A 23,881-nucleotide genomic window follows, 5' to 3' on the forward strand; every position below is an offset into this window, starting at 1 on the left:
TGTAGCGTTATTGGAGTTCACAAAAAGGTAACCTTTTCACTTCCTTTTTAGCTTAATTATTGAGCTTGCATTTAAATTGTTGTTTTCTTTTAAGTTTTCAGGGCATTTTGTTAATGCACATCTTTCTGTTTTTCGCTGTTCTACATTTTTTGAATGCAACTGTTCATTTTAACCATTTTTTTTTTTTTTTTTTTTTCAGTACTCACACAGGTTTGGTCACCATCATAACTGTTGCATGAAACCGGAGTGTAATAATCCAGCACCTCTGCACCTAAAGTCCATATCTCGCATAAAAAAATCATTTTTTGGCTTTGGGGTTGTACTTGGTTTAATTTCACAATGAGCTAGAAATTAAATCTCCATGATCAATTTTAGAGCACTAAGCATAGTAAAACTATCTAAAAATACCGACAACGCACCGGAGATGCACGAAGTTGGCGGGACGTCACTGGGGGAACACATACCAGGAACAGAGGAAAGATATACATGGCTTCAGTCTGTGAAAGCAATCATTACGAATTTCTGATGTTTTGAGTAGTCTGGGATTACAAGAAGGACAGCGGGTCTGTGGATGAAAGAAATTGTAGGGAGGAAGAATAAGTGGTTTGAGGCCCAATTCCTAACCGTTTTGAACCTCCAGCAGGAGAAAATAAACCACCCTGGCATGAGGAATGCGAGCGACACGCCCGCTTGTCTGCAGGTCGGCAATTCTGAATGTTGTTTGTGTATACAGTTAACCCTGACTAGCAGTTCATTTATGGCAATAATAAAAGAAAATGTATTTCTGCATGTGGTTTGTTTTACCATTTATAGCTTTGCAAATAGAGTTTACCGTTTCCCATCCACTTAAAAAAATTAAGCATTGTTTATATTACAGGGCCGAGATGACTTGCATGGTCACGTATAGCTCTTCAACTTCATTCATGAAATAAACGCTAATGTTTTTCCCGATTTAGTGAAATAGGCCTAACCGCCTTGCGAACTGCACATAATTATTATTTCTTGGCAGACGCCCTTACCTAGTAATGTGCATATGAGCATTACCTTAAATATACAATTGAAAATCAAAAGCTTACCTAAAAAAGCTGGATGAGTGGATTCATTCTTTTGATTTCTGCATCAGAACTCTTGAGCACGCAATGTGTTTGTACTGGTTTATAGTACTCTGACGTTATTGTTTTTATTAAGTCAGCAATATGAAAGCCATGCTCATGTTTATTTTCTTTAGGTAGTTTTGAGCCATGGATTTTTTGAGAACGGTATATTATATAATAAATTGATAATATCTGACATCTGAAAAAACAAATGCACTACTTGCAGAGAACTGATTATGCACAGTGGATAGTGCACACGGTAAGAAAAAAATCTATGGTAACCATTTTTATATCTGTAGGAAGTGCCTTATAGATGCAGCTATTTAAAAATGTATTTTAAGTAAACAGTACGAAATTGTTTAATTAAGACTGGCTTAAAAAAAAAAAAAATAGTATTGCAGTTTATAAATGGTTCCGCTGTTGTCAGGAAAATGAATCAATGGTCACTTGATGATTGTCTTCATAGTCTGCGTGTGTGTGAACTTGTGTACCAATATCTTACAAAAGAGAAAAAATAAAATTTGTACCTGCCAGAAACCAAACAAAATCTTTAGACTCCGTGTTCCCTGTTGTACGAAGTGATCATTGCGTTGTGTGCCGACAACTCGTTGATTTTACTTTCACGGAATATAGTACTTTATGCAATGCATTCCCTTGTGTCTATCTGAGGTGAAATGTATTTTTGACATTGCGAAATAGGCCTGTATGTATGATCGTTTTGATTATGCATGCAAGTTTATGGTTTATGTTTTCACCTAGTGACATCAGGCGTCAAGTTTCGAAATAAGTGCTTTTTGGCAGAAGCACTCAAAACAAGCTTTAGGAGTGTAAATTTCTTAGTTACAGCACAAGTATAAATTATATATTTTTAGAACACTATTACAGTGTAGTTTAACCACTTCAACACCATGACGTACATCAAATAAAAACACAATTAAAGTACCATGCCATACCTGTGTACGTCAAGTTTCCATTTCTATTCTATGATCAGTTTCTCAGTCTAGCGTTTCAGGTTTCATTCTCGAAGGCAGTGCTAGTACTGTGGAATGTGCAATGAAAGTCAAGGGAGGGTCAGGTGACATTTGTATCCAACTGCATGTCATGTACCGATTACAATCTACCTGTGGGCGTTTAGAAGACAGATATATTGTGGGAAGCCATTAAACTTTTACAAATATAATTGTTTTAATTTTATTTTTATTTTTAGTTTTACTAGTTTAGTTGTAGTTTATATAGTTTTTAGCAAAAGCTAAACATGGCAAAGTATGTGGTCTTTCTAGAACGAGCAACAGGAGTGAAGTTGGTCTGGAGGATTCTGATACCAGTGACAGTGATGCTGACTTATCACTCAGCGATGATAGAGGATATGGAGCCAAGAACAATACAAACTGTTCAAAACAAAAGACCATGCAGCTACTTTTCATGTAAGCCAGATGCAAAACGAGAAGTTTGGTATGAAATGGCAGGGCTGTGACGAAATACTAATAACACACAGCACTGGTTACATGCAATGCGGCAGCGAGATCCATCAAGATAACAGCATATTTTGTATGTGGATGATCATGCAAGTTACTTCAGGCACAAATTCTGTGGGTCTGTTAAGGATATTTTTTAATCCTGGTCATAAAGGACCATCAACACTTCATAAATATTTTGCTGCTTTTGTTTTATCTGCACCACAAAGCAAGATAGCTGATTGCAGTAGTTTTCGACCCTGGTCCCTTAGTACAGTGGTTCCCAACCCCTGGTTTTCATTCCAACTGAGCTTAATTTTACTGATAATTTGCTTAGTTATACCTTTTTCAAAAGACCAATAAAAAAAGTGTAGTTGGATTACCCGACTGACGGGGTACACCTCACCCCGTGTGTATTGTAGTATTTTTTTTTTTTTTTTTAATCTATGGTTAAAATGTCTTATTTATCTTGAATAGTAGCCTATTGTATTTCTCACTAATACTTAAAATCGTTTAATGTTCGACACATTTTTTCCTTGTACTGTGTCTGCTCTCTGGCCAAACAGTAGCCTACTGAAATTGACGTGGCAACTGGTTTTTAAAGGGCGATTGCATTTTTTTTTTAAGAATGTTATCACATAACATGTGTCAATTCAGTTATGACATTTCTAAAATAAAACTAAGTAAAAATAAGCACAATAGCTGACCTTGTTTTTTTCCTTCCAAAACTGACTAAACACAATCTGACAACTCGATGAAAACAGCACAACAGGAACTTCCTCCCTCATCAGTGTTCCTAGCAAGATCTCTTGATTTGCTGAAAATAATTGTGAAAGCTTATAATACAAAGTGAAAGTGGTTTAATATCATATCGGTGTTTACAAATACACACCTGTTTTTACTAGGCTATAATATAAAGCCTTCCGTTCTTTATTTTATTTCATACATTTTATTTGAACTGCTATTTTGTCTGATTTTAATGTCTATTTTATTGCTTGTTTCTTATTTCTGTGATCTGTGATGTCTGTATGGTCTTTATATTTATCATCATAAAAGATCTTCAGGATACTATATTGCATGTTTTTATTTGCGCCCTGTAGTTTCATTTTTTTAAATATGTTTTTTATGGTTTAGCATGCAGCAATCATATTTATTCAACTGGACGTACCCTATTAGTGTGTAAGCTATATTGTGGTAATTTTGAGGACCTGTCTTATTTAAAAGAACTGAAAGAGTTCCTTTGCTATATTGTATTGTGACTGATGTGTTAAAGGACAGTGTGTCATTGTGACAGGAATGACCGAGGGTCTGACGTCAGGCAGAAGCAGGAAGGGAAAAATAAAACTGACACCGGGGAAGTACTGCAGTTCAAAAGAAAGAATCGGCTGGCTGCCGTTTTTATTAATAACAAAAATAAAATAAATATTTAAACAAAAGAACACTTGCGCTCACAGAGCAAAATAAAAGGGTTAACAAAACAAATCACGAACACTACCATCGGTCAGGCTGGGCAATCGCCTTCACTGACCCTATCCTTGGTTAGTTTCGTTTTAAGTAAATTTCGCTCGCTCTCCGTCTCTCTGCTCGCTCTCTCCTCTCTATCCCCCACCCCGAGTTGGAGATCTGCAGGCTTTTTATAACAGGTGACCATCTCCCGATTAGCAACAAATTAAATCACCTAATTAATTCGGGAGATGGCCACCTTCTGCACGAGTTTTAATTATTACTCCTGGCAGAGGACGAGCACCGATCTCGCCTCTGCCAGGACACGTTTTAAAAATAACCAAAACAATAACATACGGCGCTCGCCGACATATATACAATAATAAATCATAATAATAATACAAAATAACACAGGGGCAGAGGGGGACCCCGATCTAAAAGTAAACAACCAATGTACAGGGCACCTCACCCTGTTACATATCCCCCCCCTTGTGCAATGCACACATGGCCCCAACGGCCACCTCCCCCCTCAGTCTCAAAGTCCCGGAAGAGGGGGAAGCACAGTGTCCATGGGGGTGGCCATGGTGGGAGGTCCGGCACCCTCCAATTTTCCGTGGCCGGCAGCTCCCTCTTCAGGGCCTCCCGCCACACACTATCCTGCCGCGAAAGTGCGGCTGGGGGAGCTGGTCTCCTGACCTCCCCCCCCTTCTTCGTGGCCGGTAGCTCCCCTCCGTGGGGCTCTGGCCACAGTGTTTCCTGCCGCGAAAGTGCGGCTGGGGGAGCTGGTCTCCTGACCTCCCCCCCTTTCTTCATGGCCGGCAGTTCCCCTCCGTGGGGCTCCGGCCATAGTGTAGTGACCCCAGGCGAAGCAGGACCCCTGGCGACCCCAGGCGACGCAGGACCCTCGACGACCCCAGGCGAAGCAGGATTCCTGGCAACCCCAGGCGACGGCAGCGGCCCCTCGGGAGGAGACGGCAGCAGCAGCGGACCCTCGGGAGGCGACGGCAGTAGCAGCGGACCCTCGGGAGGCGACGGCAGCAGCAGCGGACCCTCGGGAGGCGAACTTGGGAGGGGAGCCCCTGGCCATAGAGGCGGCAGCGGGAGCTCCACTTCTCCCTTGCACCCTGCACCCTGTGTGGAGCAAAAGGCAACCCCAGGCGATGCGGAACAGGCAGCCCCAGGCGATGCGGAGCGGCTGGCAACCCCAGGCGATGCAGAGCAGCTGGCAACCCCAGGCGATGCGGAGCAGGCAGCCCCAGGCGATGCGGAGCGGCTGGCAACCCCAGGCGATGCGGAGAGGCTGGCAACCCCAGGCGATGCGGAGCGGCTGGCAACCCCAGGCGATGCGGAGAGGCTGGCAACCCCAGGCGATGCGGAGGGGCTGGCAAGCCCAAGGGGATGCGGAGCGGCTGGCAACCCCAGGCGATGCGGAGCGGCTGGCAACCCCAGGCGATGCGGAGCGGCTGGCAACCCCAGGCGATGCGGAGCGGCTGGCAACCCCAGGCGATGCGGAGCGGCTGGCAACCCCAGGCGATGCGGAGCGGCTGGCAACCCCAGGCGATGCGGAGCGGCTGGCAACCCCAGGCGATGCGGAGCGGCTGGCAACCCCAGGCGATGCCCGACAGGGCGGCAGCGGTCCCTCAGGAGGCGACGGCGGCAGCGGACCCTCAGGAGGCGACGGCGGCAGCGGACCCTCAGGAGGCGACGGCGGCAGCGGACCCTCAGGAGGCGACGGCGGCAGCGGACCCTCAGGAGGCGACGGCGGCAGCGGACCCTCAGGAGGCGACGGCGGCAGCGGACCCTTGGGAGGCGATTGCAGGAGGGGAGCCAGGACCAGCGTTGGGGCTAGGTTTGGCCCTCTTCTCAGCCGCTGCGACCCAGCGGTTTTCCCTATTGCTCGTTATAGCAGCCTGTGCAAGGGCAGCTGCGGACCGCCAACCTTCTGTTTCGGTCCATCCTGTCGTGAAGGGAGAGGCAGCTCCTGCTCCTCTCCCTCGGGTGGTGGTGAAGAAAGAGGCAGCTCCTGCTCCTCCCCTTCTGGCTGCGAAGGAGGCAGCTCCTGCTCCTCCCCTTCTGGCTGCGAAGGAGGCAGCGGTGAAACCAGCAGGCATGCTCCTTCTGCTGGTGGCGGCGATGGAGGCGGAACCAGCAGGCATGCTCCCTCTGCTGGTGGCGGCGATGGAGGCGGAACCAGCAGGCATGCTCCCTCTGCTGGTGGCGGCGATGGAGGCGGAACCAGCAGGCATGCTCCCTCTGCTGGTGGCGGCGATGGATGCGGAACCAGCAGGCACTCACCCTCTGCTGGTGGCGGCGATGGAGGCGGAACCAGCAGGCACTCACCCTCTGCTGGTGGCGGCGATGGAGGCGGAACCAGCAGGCATGCTCCCTCTGCTGGTGGCGGCGATGGAGGCGGAACCAGCAGGCATGCTCCCTCTGCTGGTGGCGGCGATGGAGGCGGAACCAGCAGGCACTCGCCCTCTGCTGGCGGAGGTGGGAGCGACACACAGTCCTCCCAGTGTGGTGGAGGCGGAACCAGCAGGAACTCTCCCTCTGCTGGCGGAGGTGGAAGCGACATGCAGTCCTCCCAAGGAGGTGGAGGCGGAACCAGCAGGAACTCTCCCTCTGCTGGCAGGTACCTGGGCTGTGGACGCACCGACTCCTCCCTTTCAGGCGCAGGACGTTCGGGCTCCTCCCTTTCAGGCGCAGGACGTTCGGGCTCCTCCCTTTCAGGCGCAGGACGTTCGGGCTCCTCCCTTTCAGGCGCAGGACGTTCGGGCTCCTCACTCTTGGGTGCTGGAGATGACCGGGTCTGGTCCACTGCCCAGAACCACTCTGCAGCGTCCCCCACCAGACCCTGGTTCCACGCCTCTTCAAACTGGGGGTCCCCGTAAGGGCAGTCTTCCCTGACGTGCCCAAACTCGCCACAGGCGCCGCATATAGGAGCCCCCTCCTTCCTCCACTGCTCCTGTTCAGCTGCCCAGTCCGGGGGTCCAAACTTAGTTGGCACCCTGGACCACCACCTCTTGTTCAGCTGCTGTGGTTGCTGTTGTGGCCGCTGTTGTTGGGGCGGTGGGAGCAGCAGTCTACCTCCCCCTGCTGGTTGTGGAGACTGAGGCGACCCCTGCTCCTGATGGACAGGGCAGCGGGCCACGTAGTGCTCACCTCCGCAGATGGGGCATAGTTGGGGTCGCTGTCCAAGGGGGTACCAGGGGCAGTTGGTCCTGGAATGCCCAGGCTCAGCGCAGCAGTAACACCCGGGCTGCAGCTGCTGCTGTCTGCAGCTCATCCTTCTCCCTATCCTCCGTTTTCCTCCCATCCTTCTTCCTCCAACCACAATCAAAAAAACGAAAAAAAATAAAAAAGATGTAGTACCCTCTTCTGCCTGCGTCCTGGAGGCGCTGCGATCCCACGCAGGACACCACGTGTGACAGGAATGACCGAGGGTCTGACGTCAGGCAGAAGCAGGAAGGGAAAAATAAAACTGACACCGGGGAAGTACTGCAGTTCAAAAGAAAGAATCGGCTGGCTGCCGTTTTTATTAATAACAAAAATAAAATAAATATTTAAACAAAAGAACACTTGCGCTCACAGAGCAAAATAAAAGGGTTAACAAAACAAATCACGAACACTACCATCGGTCAGGCTGGGCAATCGCCTTCACTGACCCTATCCTTGGTTAGTTTCGTTTTAAGTAAATTTCGCTCGCTCTCAGTCTCTCTGCTCGCTCTCTCCTCTCTATCCCCCACCCCGAGTTGGAGATCTGCAGGCTTTTTATAACAGGTGACCATCTCCCGATTAGCAACAAATTAAATCACCTAATTAATTCGGGAGATGGCCACCTTCTGCACGAGTTTTAATTATTACTCCTGGCAGAGGACGAGCACCGATCTCGCCTCTGCCAGGACACGTTTTAAAAATAACCAAAACAATAACATACGGCGCTCGCCGACATATATACAATAATAAATCATAATAATAATACAAAATAACACAGGGGCAGAGGGGGACCCCGATCTAAAAGTAAACAACCAATGTACAGGGCACCTCACCCTGTTACAGTCATTTTGAGAGATGTCCTGCAGTGTTGATACCAAGCTTTTTCCATTTTGTGGACGGAATATCGTCCAGTTTTAAATAGTCATTGTCTAATCCTAAACATACCTAGGGCTTCTAGTTTTTGGGTTTTATTTTTAAATCGTGTGATGTCCCTTTAAACATATTTTGAGCCGATTCACTTTCTTAATCAAACACTAAATTACCAAAAGAAGTTGTTTCTTTTTACCCTCATATCTTGACTGAATTAACGAACGACGTGCATTGATCTCACCTGATTCTATTTGAACCATTTCGTTCTGTCTCTAATCGTTGAATTCAGCTTGTTAATTTCCACTGCGTTAGTTTCTAGTAGTGTGTTGTTAATTTAAAACAATCTGGTACTCAGTTAAGGCTTAACAACTATTAATTAAGGTTTAAAAGGGAGGGAGAGATGGAACATAACAACTAGAAGCCCAAATTATACCAGACATTTAGTGTATGAAAAAATAGCTTTTTTTATTGAAATGCTTAAACATTTTTGGGACCAGTTAGGAGTGAATAGGTCAGATTATGTGGGTATTAACATTTTTGAAAATCCAGTATTGCACCGAATATAGCCTTGCAACCAAATAATATTTCTCAAGAACAGGCAATGATAGTACTCCTAGTTTAGAGAGGGAGAGTCTCCTTTTCTTTATTCTTGGCTGGGAAACTTCCATAAAAAATCTGCCCAACAGAGAGATTGGCAGCATTTTCCAGTTCAGCATCCTCTGCTATCATTTCTAATTATTATACAGTACAACGTCGCATATCTGACTCCCTGTGGACTGGGGTATAAGTGAATGTGAAAAAGTCGGATTTGCAAACATCTATAGAAAAAGCATTTACACATCCATAAATATAGGTTAATGAACAAAAACACCACGCAAACTGCTTTAAACATCGGGACATTTTTTGCTGGCTGGCTGCTATAACACTTTCTTTGTTTCCACCGCGGAAGCTGCATTTGCCAGCAATGTCATTACTCTCGTAGCCTACTTTAATATTTATTTATTTAGCAAGGCGGTTAATTGATCAGGGCAGTTACATGATGATGGTCGGATATGCGACATTCCACTCTACGGATTATTTGTAAACCTAAAACTTACTTCCAATCTTCACATAATATAAGCAGTGTGGAGTAGTGGTTAGGGCTCTGGACTCCTGAGCCGAGGGTCTGGGTTCAATCCCAAGTGGGGGACACTGCTGTTGTACCCTTGAGCAAGGTACTTTACCTAGATTGTTCCAGTAAAAACCCAACTGTATAAAAATGGGTAGCCTAATTGTATGTAAAAATAATGTGTAAAAAATAATGTAATTGTATGTACAAATAATGTGATATCTTGTAACAATTGTAAGTCGCCCTGGATAAGGGCGTCTGCCAAGAAATAAATAATAATAATTTACATGCATATAGTGTGTGTATATATATATATATATATAAGCACACACACACACACATACATATACAGTCACCTCAAATTATTGGCACCCTTGATAAAGATGAAAAAAGACTGTATAAAATAAATACCAGTACTGAGCTATACTGTAATTTTCCAACATGTGGAATACATTTGACTTTATTAATGATTCAATGGAATCAACCAAAATTACACATTTCTCAAATTATAAATTTATTTCCAAAAATTATTGGCACCCTTGTTTTCAGTACTTCGTGCACCCTCCCCTTGCAAAGATAACGGCACCGAGTCTTTTTCTATAATGTTTAATGAGATTGGAGAACACACTGGGAGGGATCTTAGACCATTCCTCCATACAGAATCTTTCCAGATCCTTGCTATCCTTCAGTGTGCGCTTATGAACTGCCCTCTTCAATTAAAACCACAGGTTTGCAATGGGGTTCAAGTCTGGAGACTGAGATGGCCATTGCAAAATGTTGATTTTGTGATCAATTAACGATTTCTTCGTGGATTTTGATATGTGCTTGGGGTCATTGTCTTGCTGGAAGATCCACTTGAGGCAAAGTTTCAACCTCCTGGCAGAGGCAACCAGGTTTTTGGCTAAAATATCTTGGTACTGGGTAGAGTTCATAATGCCGTTGACCTTAACAAGGGCCCCAGGACCAGTGGAAGCATAACAGCCCCATAACAAAGATCCACCACCATATTCTACAGTAGGTACGACGTTCTTTTCTGCACACACATCCTTCTTTCGACGCCAAACCCACCGCTGGTGTGCGTGGTCAAAGAGCTCTATTTTCGTCTCATCTGACCATGGCACCCAGTTCCAATCAAAGTGCCAACGCCGTTTAGCAAACTCCAGGCGCTTACGTTTGTTGGTTGCTCTCAATAAAGGCTTTTTTCTGGCAACGCTTCCAAATAGCCTATTGGCATGGAAGTGGCGTCTAATTGTAGATTTGGAGACTTGGTGACCCCAAGATGCAACCATGTTCTGTAATTCTCCAACTGTGGCCCTTGGATTTCCCTTTGCCTCCCAAACCATCTGCCTCACTGTGCGTGGGGGCAAGATACCTGCCTCTACTAGGCAAGTTTACCACTGTTCCAGTGGTTTTGAACTTCTTAATTATTGCCCTAATAGTGGCAAGTGGTATATTTAGTTTTTTAGCTATTGTTTTGTACCCATTGTCTGATTTATGAAGGTCAACAACCATTTGTCTCTTTTCATTTGTGAGTTCTTTGCCTTTCCCCATGGTGATGGATGACAAATGGATTTCATATGCATGTTACCTCATTTTTATACCCCAGTGAAACAGGAAGCCATGGAAGGCCACAATACAGTTCCTTAAGACTGAGATGAACTTAAAATAGTAGAATGCTAATGCAGATTTAATTGTTTGATTTTATTTATAAGAATCTTTAGGGGTGCCAATAATTGACACCTATCTTTGAGAATTTGTTTTATAACTTGTTAATAAAAAACTGAGCAACTGTATTAGAATAAAAAAATATGGTTTTCCAATATATGAGCATAAAATATATATATAAAAATCGTACAGGACTGAGTAAAATTGAATAAAAAACAAAACCAAACCCCCTACAAGAATATATCTTCAGCCAGCTTTCGGATAGCACTTAGAGTGACTAGCAAAGCTCCAAGTTCCTCTGAGTTTTAGTTTTCACCATCCAAGCTGACGACGAGGTAAACAGACAGCCCTTGTTTTATCCTCTGCTGTGTTGGCACTGAACTCTGCTGGAAAAAAAAGGGACGTGAAGGACTGCTGTGCTGCAAGTAGTTCATCTTGGGTTGTCTGTCGGGACTGTACTATAAAATAATATTTGCTTACTAAGGTGGGTGTACATTAGTTTGTATTACATGCTGGATTGAGGTTGCAGTCTCTTCGGGGGTGTCACGTACATAGGCAGAGTTGCGCATTTGTTTTTTGAGCAGGGGTAGAAAATAAAAAAATACCTTCACATTTCATTATTGAGAGCGGTGTTCATTCGAGGGCGGCTTCTATTAAAAAGCTGATATCTGAGTGAGGCGTTAATTCGAGGGTGGCGTTAATTCTAAATAATACGGTATATCACCATTACTGTCCATGTCACTGCTGTCAGCCACTTTTGTACAAGTCAAACCACTGTAACATACAGAAATCAGTACAACAGCACTTTCAGGAAATTAAATCACAATCTTTGTAATGGTTTATCCCATAAGGTTAAAATTAAATGTTGGGGCTATTTAAAAAGACACATATTAAATATAGAACACGGTAAAACATTGCAATCCAAATGCCTAGGGGAGCCGGGTTCTCCCCAGGCCTTTTCAGCCAGGTGGGCCACCAGGCAAAGTGGCTGTAGCCGCCCGGCTGAAAAAACCCGATCCGCCCGTCTTGTAGACGCTATTGTGCCTTTAAAAATAAGGATTGATTGCGCTTCTAGCAGACCACTTGCACGTTGCTGGGTGGAAAAAAATAAAATCTAATTTTACACAACAATTCATGTATAGAGGCTGTATGCCTTTAATAAGAATGACATGATGGGATATCAGCAGAACACTTGTCAGCTGACATGTATACCTAAAGTGCAAAGGTGCTGGATTATTACAATCTGTTTCATGCAACAGTTATGATGGTGACCAAACATGAGAGTACTGTTGTGTAACAAAAAAAAAGTTTGCATTCAAAAAATGTAGAACAGCAAAAAACAATACACACATTAACAAAATGCTCTGAAAACTTAAAGAAAACAGTTTAAATGAAGCAAAAAGCTCAATAATTAAGCTAAAAAGGAAGTGAAAAGATTATTTTGTGAACGCCAATAAACCTGCGTTAATCTTTCCCCAGTCAAATCGTAGATTGCCTAAATAAGAACGGTAATTTACCAAAATAAACAGTAATGAAAAAGAAAACATAGAACATAAAGAGCAACCAGATAGTCAATGAAAGACAACACATTATTCAAATTCTTTGTCGTATTATATATTTAAGGTAAGGCAAGTTTATTTATCTGTTAAGTCCTACCGGCTATAATGTTCTGCAGCCCAGCTTTAAAAATTCCTGGAGAGAACCCTGGGAGCAGCATCTTTGAAAATAGGAACAATTTATTAAATACCAGCAACAAAGTTAGTTCTGCCTGCAACAGACGTGTTTTGCAGAATGCTTTAATTCAGCTCGGGAAATCACGGGGGGCATCAACTTGATGTTCGGATTTAACAAGTTTTACTGTATATGAATACTAGTTCACTTTGACCCGGTTAATCCAACATTTTTCATTTGTCAAAATTGAAATGACAGATTTGATATTAAATGTTACTTGCAAATACACAGAGGTTGTGCTAGCTTTTCTGTTCATGCATTCCTGAAATGCACAAGCCCAAAATTTTCCATCCCATCCATCAGATACTAAACGATCAGTTAACAAAAGCTAATAAACTCCAGGGATGGGCATTTTGGTACATGTTTAAACTCTATGCTATATCAATTTTAACAATCGTTGTCTGTGTATAAATATACGAACATATATGAATATATGAACACAGTCACTTTGCTCATCTATACTAACAGTAGACAGTTCCCATGACGAGACAGGATTCTAAGCAGGGTTTTGTTGCATTTATCTACGTGTGTTTTCATCTTTCGGTATTCCAATAACAGCATCGCCATGTCTGTCTTAAGTGAGGATTCTTGAAAATCTGTACATCTGCGTCTATATGCATTTTTTTTGCCCAGCAGCTTTGTCGCACGCACCACAGTACATTTTGCCGTCTCGATAAACAAGCCACGGGTACTTCATCTCCCATTCAGAATTAAGAACCTATTTTTCGTTTGCATTTTTTTGCATTACTACTGCTTTGGTCACTGTAGTACAGTAGTCTCCAGATACAATATGAATCAATAAATAAATATGTATTACTTATGATGCATGTGCATCAACATATGACATTGTGGCGGAGTGTCCCGCCCCTATTTATTATTATTTGTATTTTTGTTTGCGGCGCGGGTAAAAGCGCCGCGTCTTTTATTATTATTTAAAAACCCCGTGAGGATGCATGGCTGATCAGCTATTTAAGTAATCAGTAGCTGATCAGCCATGCATCCTCACGGGGTTTTTAAATAATAATAAAAGACGCGGCGCTTTTACCCGCGCCGCAAACAAAAATACAAATAATAATAAATAGGGGCGGGACACTCCGCCACAGACATGAACTGAAGTATGTGTGTTAATAAACTAGAATAATAAAAACAAAACTAACATTAATAAACTGTCAAACTAAATTGACACACCCCTACACACAAATAAATGCAGCAGCAGTATTAAAGACATGCACGTTATTTAAACAGGAATGGTGAAGTAACTCACCAGAACGGGAAACATCAAAATTGCTCTGTGACTTGCATCTGATTGAGGTTTTTTTTCCAAGAGCGCAAACAATTATCAACTCTCTTGCTACAAAAAAACAGCGGAGCATTTCGCCGTTGTTTACATGCCATTTTGTAGCAATGAGGTACACTTGTGTAAATCAAAATACAAAAACGAGTCAATGACATGACGGCAGTTCTGGAAAGATTTAATAAACCAATCAGATTTATTAAACCAATCGGTGTGCCTCAAGACACTATCACAATGATGTGTCGCTTTTGAAAAGACTGAATAAAGACATTTTAATTTAAGTTTGATGATAACACCGTGTAACAATTATTTATTTATTTTTTTTGGTTCCTGGGTAGCAAGTGTTATTTCCTAATTGCTTATGCCTCAAAAGTATAGAAAAATGGCTATTATTCCCCACAAACTTTGCTTTTGTGACCAGGACAGTGATATTTTGAAATTTACCTATTTTCCAGAACATTCCAGATAGATTCAGTTCCGAGGAAACTTAGAGTAACTTCTAGAACTTTCCAGTAATATAAATAGTAGTATAAATACAGGGGCCTTTAGCCCACTAGTTCAGTTTAGTTCCAGCTGCCTAAGTGGATACATATCTGCATTTTTCTGAGATGGCATCAAGGTCATAGGAGACTTCAAAATGGTGGCATTCCTGATGGGTCTCCAAGGCGGTTTTACCAAGTTTCCCTGCTATCTTTGCCTTTGGGACAGCAGGGACACCAAGGCGCACTACCACAGGCTGGACTGGCCACAGCGGACCGAGTTCTCTGTGGGGAGGAACAACATCAAGTGGGAGCCACTGGTGGACCCCCGGAAGGTGCTGATGCCACCACTGCACATCAAATTGGGCCTTATGAAACAATTTGTCAGAGCTCTAGATAAGGAGTCGGCAGCCGTCAAGTACCTTCAAGACTTCTTCCCTAAGCTGTCTGAGGCAAAGGTCAAAGCCGGTGTCTTCGTTGGACCACAGATAAAGAAGATCCTGGAGTGCAATGAATTCCCCAAGAAGCTCACTAGTAAGGAGAAAGCGGCTTGGAACAGCTTTGTCGCAGTGGTTCGGGGCTTCCTGGGCAAACACAAGGCCGAAAACTATGTGGAGCTGGTTGAGACTCTGGTGAAGAACTACGGCACAATGGGCTGTAGGTTGTCCCTCAAAGTCCATATCCTTGATGCTCATCTTGATAAATTCAAGGAGAACATGGGAGCGTACTCGGAGGAGCAAGGCGAGCGCTTCCACCAGGATATACTGGACTTTGAACGCCGCTACCAAGGACAGTATAACGAGAACATGATGGGAGACTACATTTGGGGGATGATTCGTGAAAGTGATTTACAGGATAATCGTAAATCTCGAAAAACTACTCACTTCTAAATCTTTTGTAGTCATTTTTGTATTACTTTAGTATAAATACATGTTAATTTGGATTCACATGTTTTTTTCTGACTTTATGTGAACGAAGAAACACAAATTCACCCGTTGTCTCATTGGAAATAGGTACATTTCAAAATATCACTGTCCTGGTCACAAAAGCAAAGTTTGTGGGGAATAATAGCCATTTTCTATACTTTGAGGCATAAGCAATTAGGAAATAACACTTACTACCCAGGAACAAAAATTGTGTTACATAGTGTAATGAGTTATCAGGTTACAAAACAGTCCTGTATCCATTGTGAACGAATCGCTATAGGTGTTCTTTTAAGCAAAGGTCCTGCTTCTTTAGCCGGAGCATTTACAATGGGAAAAATCAGTTTCACCCAAAGTGTGTTTCCAAAGGCAAAGTGTTCTCTTAGGAGGTGTTGTACAGTCAGGAGATGCCGACTTCTTAGCAACCCCCCCCCCCCCCCCCCACACACACACACACACACACACACACACACACACACACACACACACACTGCTTCGCCATATTGTCACAGACACTGGTCTGCCACCAGAAACGTCTAAAAAGTAAATATCCTTAATATTGCTGCACAAGCCAAATATGAGGCTCATTGCTGCCACCTACAGGACTGGAGTGTACCTTAACCCTTTGCAGTCCATTTATTCAGCGTGTCTCAGGTCCAATTTATTTTCACATGCGCAGTTTATTCTAGACGGGCTGTTTAAAAAGTATTTTTTCACTGTAAAACAAGTTTAAAAGGCACTGCATATCAACAGGACACTCAGTACTGCATCTCCAGCCCTGGCCCACCACTTGTTTGCTGTATTTCTCATCTTCATAGTCGTGCATACTGACAAATCATCTTCTGATCATTCGTTTCATCACCAAACTCCTCAATAATGCGATCCAAGTGATTATTTTATTACTATAACATCTCAAAAGGCTGATATTGGACCGGAAAGGGTCTGATATTGGATTGGAAAGGTAAAATTGTAATGTCGGACATGGTCCGACATAGGTCCCCAAGGGTTGAATCAGGGGTAGGCAACCCTGGTCCTGGAGTGCCACAGACACTTCTGGTTTTTGTTTTGCCCAAGCCTTAACTGATTCAATGATTGGCTTAATTGGTTAGAATTACCATGTGTTCCAGGTATTTAGAGATTGATGATTAAGAGATACCTACAAAACCTGCAGGATTGTGGTACTCCAGGACCAGGGTTGACTACCCCTGCCTTAAATCAAGCCTGTTATATTCCAGAACAAGCAAGTATTATGTTAATTTTGCTGCAGTGTAATAGATTACTACGAATATGCATGTCTGCATCCCTTTCCCATTCTCTGCGTCCCGTGAACGCAAGACAATATTTTTCCGTCCAATGGATTTATTTTGAAGTCTAGGACGCAACATTTTGCATTAACGCAACCAGTGAATACATCATTGCAAAACATGTCTGTATAACATAAAACAAGGATGCACCCTTTAAACAAAAGCTATTTAGTGTCTAAACACAATAATCAGGGGTTAATAGAAAACTGGTACTGATGTTAAGCCTGACATGCAAAGTGAAATTCATGCAGTTTAATATGTTTAACCTTGAAAATGCACCAAATACCTGACTTGCTTCATGTAAATTCATTGTCACATCGTTAAGTTATTTTCTGCATTCCATCAAGATATTATTGCAGATGTGTTATTTTTAATAGGAGACTCATCTCTTTTTCTTCCCTCTAAAATTACTTTTACAGCAGAAGTTTTATGGCAAAAAATTCAGTATAGAAAACCATTTGACAGTCATTAAGTGCCGCAGTAATGCTGCTGCTGCTATATTTTAGTCCCAGTGGTTTCACTCCTTAGAGATACCTGCCTATTTGGGCTGCACGATTAATCAAATTCTGATCGAAACTGCAATATTGACATGTGCAATATCCATATCGCAAGAGGCTGCGATTTTCTCCTTTCTTTGACACTCCGTTAAAACAACAAAAACTATGCTACGGTACCTCCTCCAATGAAATGCGCTAGACTCCGTTCATTCAGTGTCTACATGCACAGAGGGTGCTGACCAATCAAATGCACACTCTCTGCGTGGCAAGCACATGCTAACCAATCACAAGCGTCCCCACAGAGCGCGCTTTTAGACGCTGATGGTGAGGAGCAAAGAGAAAGGGCTTGTTGGAAAAATGAGTGCTGCCGAGGAGAGCGTTGATTTGGTGGCCAAGAAGGGTGCATCCTCTGTCATATGGCAGTATTTCGGCTTCAAACCAACTGATGTTACCCAAACGCAAGTCTTGTGCAAAAAGTGCCTCCGAGTTGTTGCGACAACTACAGGCAACACAACTAATTTCTTCAATGAGAGAGGCTTTAGCCACCTGGGGCCTGAAAAGAGGAGAAGCAAGTTTGCATCACTACTGATAACGGGGCAAACGTGGTCAAGGCTATCGCATTGTATTACTGGACCAGGCTCCAATGTTTTGACCACAGACTGCAGCTTGCAATCGGTAAGTGTTAGGCTACATGTTTTTAAGGAACTTTTATAATTTCAATTATAATAATTGAGCCTACTCATACATAATTACACAATCATAAGCTTCCTATTCCATCTGCAGCCTATGGCTGCCTGAATAATATTATCTTAGGTTATTTAAGAACTCAACTCATAATAGTAATAGAAAATAGAAACTCATAATGTTATTAATTAATTAATGTTTAAACCCTTTGCGGTCCATTTATTCAGCGCGTGTCAGGTTAAATTTACTTTCACGCGCAGTTTATTTTAGACGTGCTGTTTAAAAGTATTTTTTTTTCATAGTAAAACATGTTTTAAATGCACTGCATATCAACAGTACACTCAGTACTGCATCTCCAGCCCCGCCCCACCCTTTGTTCGCTATATTTTTCACAAATGCCAATAAATTAATAATAGTCATGCATACCGATAAATCATTTCCTGATCACTCGATTTATCACCAAACTCCTCAATAATGCGATCCAAGCCATTATTTTATTACTATAACACCGCAAAAAGCTCTGCAAATGTCTGTGATATTCTCTGAAGTTCAGGGGCAGTCAAAACAAACGTTTGACTAACCAGGAGCTGGTGGACATTGTTTAATTTAATTTCTTAACATCAAAATAATGTTGGAAAAGATTTGGTTTTGTATTCAGTTAGCACAGTATGTATTTATTCCTATGATCTCATTTAGAAGCGATGTTCTCTACCCTGACACTTGTTTTAACCATGTCTGATTGCATTTTTGAAGTTTTCACACAAGTGTTTGAAAATCGCAATTAATAAATCGCAATTGCATTATCTGGCCAAAAAAATCGCAATTAGATATTTTATCCAAATCGTGCAGCCCTACTGCCTATAGCATAAAACAAGGCAGGCAGAAAGTTTATTAAATGAAGATGCACCCTCGGACAGTGGGTCCTCAGGACCAGTTTGGGAACCACTGCTTTAGTACATCCAACAATGCAGATGTTTGTTTCAACCAGGAACTAAATATGTTGTAAAACTACTTGTTTTCCAGTGCACATAAGGCAGCACAGACAGCCTCTGAAATTTTAAAGTGTGTAGCTATAGTGAGGAAAAATAAGATTTCTTACTGTTTCCATAGACGAAAAGGAATTCCTTCCCTTTGTGTTTGGGGTCTTTGGCAAGGTGTGTTTTTCATTCCATGTACTTGATAAACTTCCCTCTGCAACAGAAATACAAAAAAATCAATCAGTTTGCAGACACACAGTACTGTGCAAAAGTTTTAGGCAGGTGTGAAAAAATGCTGTAAAGTAAGAACGCTTTCAAAAATAGACATGTTAATAGATTATATTTATCAATTAACTAAATGCAAAGTGAGTGAACAGAAGAACAATCTAAATCAAATCCATATTTGGTGTGACCACCCTTTGCCTTCAAAACAGCATCAATTCTTCTAGGTACACTTGCACAAAGTCAGGGATTTTGTAGGCATATAGACAGGTGTATGATTAAACAATTATACCAAACAGGTGCTAATGATCATCAATTCAATATGTAGGTTGAAACACAATCATTAACTGAAACAGAAACAGCTGTGTAGGAGGAATAAAACTGGGTGAGGAACAGCCAAACTCAGCTAACAAGGTGAGGTTGCTGAAGACAGTTTACTGTCAAAAGTCATACACCATGGCAAGACTGAGCACAGCAACAAGACACAAGGTAGTTATACTGCATCAGCAAGGTCTCTCCCAGGCAGAAATTTCAAGGCAGACAGGGGTTTCCAGATGTGCTGTCCAAGCTCTTTTGAAGAAGCACAAAGAAACGGGCAACGTTGAGGACAGTAGACGCAGTAGTCGGCCAAGGAAACTTACTGCAGCAGATGAAAGACACATCATGCTTACTTCCCTTCGCAATCGAAAGATGTCCAGCAGTGCCATCAGCTCAGAATTGGCAGAAAACAGTGGGACCCTGGTAAACCCATCTACTGTCTGGAGAAGTCTGGTCAGAAGTGGCCTTCATGGAAGACTTGCGGCCAAAAAGCCATACCTCCGACGTGGAAACAAGGCCAAGCGACTCAACTATGCACGAAAACACAGGAACAGGGCTGCAGAAAAATGGAAGCAGGTGCTCTGGACTGATGAGTCAAAATTTGGCTGTAGCAGCAGGCAGTTTGTTCGCCAAAGGGCTGGAGAGCGGTACACGAATGAGTGTCAGCAGGCAACAGTGAAGCATGGTGGAGGTTCCTTGCAAGTTTGGGGATGCATTTCTGCAAATGGAGTTGGGGATTTGGTCAGAATTAATGGTCTCCTCAATGCTGAGAAGTACAGGCAGATACTTATCCATCATGCAATACCATCAGGGAGGCACCTGATTGGCCCCAAATTTATTCTGCAGCATGACAACGACCCCAAACATACAGCGAAAGTCATTAAGAACTATCTTCAGCGTAAAGAAGAACAAGGAGTCCTGGAAGTGATGGTATGGCCCCCACAGAGCCCTGATCTCAACATCATCGAGTCTGTCTGGGATTACATGAAGAGAGAGAAGCAACTGAGGCTGCCTAAATCCACAGAAGAACTGTGGTTAGTTCTCCAAGATGTTTGGGCCAACCTACCTGCCGAGTTCCTTCAAAAACTGTGGGCAAGTGTACCGAGAAGAATTGATGCTGTTTTGAAGGCAAAGGGTGGTCACACCAAATATTGATTTGATGTAGATTTTTCTTCTGTTCACTCACTTTGCATTTTGTTAATTGATAAATATAAACTATTAACATGTCTTTTTGAAAGCATTCTTACTTTACAGCATTTTCTCACACCTGCCTAAAACTTTTGCACAGTACTGTATAAACCATGTTTACAAATCACATAAAAAAAAAAACACTACATACTACCACTACCCTATTGTGTAAATGAAGGGTTTTCAATTAGTTTTAAGTAAAGCGTCACTTATAAGGTAATAAGGGGCACCGATCTCATGGTGGCGCACAGCGCCAAGAGGTGGAAGAATGTGTCCCATTGGGAAATTCTGAGAAAAAAGGGTGCATTCTGGCACATTTGTTCCATGGTTTAAGCATGTGCTAGATTAGTAGTGGTCTGCTTGCAGTGTCTGACAACATACTCCATTAGTGCAATTAAGGAGCTTTATTTCAGCACTGCCCCCTGCAATACAAGACTGGCTGAAAATGTTTGTGGAATTGGTGACAGCACCTTTAGTTGGAATATGGGAAAATGCATGCTGCAGCGCCAATGCTCAGCATTAGTCAAGTCCTGATCTGACAGCATTTAACACAGACAGCTCATGTATTTTTATGTAAAAACAAGTTTCAAATTGCAGCGTGTTCATTCTGCTATTTGATATAAAATACTACAGCAAGCACATTGTGTTAATGAAAATATCAACTATGACAGACAATCCGAGAGTCAAACTGAGTTAAATGGCAGTTTTGTTTACTGCAGTCAAGTAAGCTGCAATACATTTAAATTCCCTAAATATTTAGTTTTTTTGTTTCTCAGCAGTACACTTTCCAATTACAGTCGCAATTATTTCTATGCGTTCTGTTTTCACCTTTCTGGTCAGTTTGACAAATAAACGTTGTTTTCCCTGCAACAGCCGACCCTGCTTTAGTACAAAACTCACACTACATTACTGTTTTTCATTATGGCAACATCTTAAATGATCAGCTCATCACCCAACTATGGAATCTGCTGCGCAATTAAACAATCCTTAAACTCCTGATGGTAAATAATGTAGCGGCTGCTAAAGAAGATGCAACAAATGAAAAAAAAAAAAAAACTGTTCATGGGACTCAAAACTTTATAGGCACGCTACGATTTGACTGGCGAAAGAGAATGTTTAATTTTTTTAGATTACAAAAAAGAGCTTTTTTTTCACCTTGGTACGATAACCTTTCCACTTCCTTTTTTGTTTAATTATTGAGCTTTCTGCTGCATTACAACCTGCGACAGAGAGCAAATGAATCAGTCAACAATCTCCCTCCCCAACCTGTGAGGGCTCTGTATATCAAGAACAGTGTGCCCTGGACTGGATGGTTTGGCAGTTCATTCCAGGGTCAGCCGGAAGTCTTCCATCCAGAAAGGGGGCGGAGTCAGTACCAGAAGCTGTAAGCGATGTGTCAGTCATGGATTGGAGGCTACGTGATTGCACTCACTACCGAAGGGGGCGTGACTGAAGGTATATCAAGGGATGTGGCCGAGCGATCTGTTCCTTGGGTATGGTTATGGAAAGACCTATAAGGACAAACTGTGTTATAAAGAAACCGTGAGTTGTGTGTTGTCTATTTAAACTTATTTGTCATTACAGAAGGCTAAACTCCAGAAGCTGTAGCTACACCCGGACTACACTTCACCAATGTACACAAATAAACCGGTAAATCACCACTTTCACCAAGAACACTCAATCTGGACTTGTGACCATGTTAGGTTTGTGTGTGTGTTGTTTAGTGTGTTATTTCGGGACTGAACCCTGTGGTTCACCTGAGCGATACACATCGTTGTGTAGAGCCAGGTATTATTATTTCAGCAAATAAGGAGCTCCTTTTTCACCGTGAACTGTCTTGTGTATCATTCATGAGAACTGCATCACAATTGCACTACAAACCACTTTGCCACACAGCCCTTCATTAACCCTTTGCGGTCCATTGTCGGACTGGGTCCGACATTGCAATTATTCCTCACAGGTCCTTTGTCGGACTGGGTCTGACATCATTATAGCAACGCAAAACACGGGTTTCTAGTCGTTTTTTCTCCGGAAAAAGCCGAGAAAACCATTCAATTGCCGAGTGAGAGCGACAGCAGCCGAGACAAGTCGCAAAAAAAAAAAAAGGCGTATGTCATGAATAGTCATACATGGTATCTGGTATCAGATAACGGGGCGGTCGTAAGTAAACAAGTTGGCTGACTGAATCAGCGCACAGAGAACACGGACATTTGCAGAGCTTTTTTGAGATGTTATAGTAATAAAATAATGACTTGGATCACATTATTGAGGAGTTTGGTGATAAAACGAGTGATCAGGAGATGATCGATCGGTATGTACGACTATTATTATTATTAATTTCTTACATAGGTGAAAGCTATAGCGAACGAAAGGGTGGGGCAGAGCTGGAGATGCCTAGCGAGTGCTTTGTTGATATGCAGGGTCATTTAAACCCGTTTGACTGTGGAAAAAAATACTTTTAAACAGCGCGTCTAAAATTAACTGCGTGTGTGAAAATTAATTGGACCTGATGTGCCTGACGCGCGATTAATAAATGGACCGCAAAGGGTTAACACTAGAAGCCCCACGGTGGTCATTTTGCCAGTTTTTGGTTTTAAAATGTAATTTTCTCCAGTCGTGTAACACATATGGGGCTGTGCATTTGTGTACCTTCCTGTCCGTATGTATTAAATTCTCACAAAGCATGAAACACGGGAGTGCAGAAATAAAGATATATTACATTATACCTAAAAGGCCCGGAAACAGGTCACATTGACGGTCACACATAAAACAATTGTATTTTCATTATATAGAACGGTATTGTACTTTATTATTTTTATTTACCAGTCTGCAATGTGTTTAGCCTCTACTCTCTGCCTGAGTGAATGACTGACAGTCTATTGTTTTTCAATCAGCCTTGTGAAAGGCTGGCGTCTGCTTGCCAGCTGCGATGCTTTGGTCAGTCAATTAGCATCGGAAGTACCGTGGAGTTTTAAAACGCAACAAAATATTCTGGATCAGATGGCACGGAAGTATTCCGTGAAAGCTGGCTCCAGGCGGTCGCCTGTTCAGGTGTTTTATAATGTATTGGGTACTTTACAAAGAATGCACGGAGCAGAATTTACCAAGGAGAGAATATATTTTACAGTTAGCACAGGAACTTTGTAAGAAGCATTTGGAACAGAGAGAAACTGCCAAGCGTGTACCCACAGCTGAAGCTAGCAACACCGCTGAGAGCCGCAAGCACTTGCCAACCTGCATTTGGCAGTAAAAATAAAACTTCGAACAGCTGAGCCCTGTGCAGAAAGGAAGCGTGGAGAAGCGCATTATCTTACTCAATACCATTTTGTTGTGCGCTTCCGTAAAACGTTTAAAGTTTAACTACGTTACTTTTGCGCATCTGATAAACCAATTGCTGTTAAAGTTAAAAATGTA

General features: G+C 42.6%; 1 protein-coding gene across 1 annotated transcript in view; it reads right to left on the minus strand.

Moving 5' to 3' along the window:
• The window catches only part of lin9 (lin-9 DREAM MuvB core complex component), a 72,114-nt gene that overhangs the window by 38,074 nt on the left and 10,159 nt on the right, over positions 1-23,881 (minus strand). Inside the window, exon 3 of the mRNA XM_059025953.1 lies at positions 18,862-18,953. Coding sequence (XP_058881936.1) covers positions 18,862-18,953 — 92 coding nt within the window. The remainder of the gene's footprint in view (positions 1-18,861; positions 18,954-23,881) is intronic.

Source organism: Acipenser ruthenus, chromosome 6, assembly GCF_902713425.1.
Source record: "Acipenser ruthenus chromosome 6, fAciRut3.2 maternal haplotype, whole genome shotgun sequence".
Lineage (NCBI taxonomy): Eukaryota > Metazoa > Chordata > Actinopteri > Acipenseriformes > Acipenseridae > Acipenser > Acipenser ruthenus.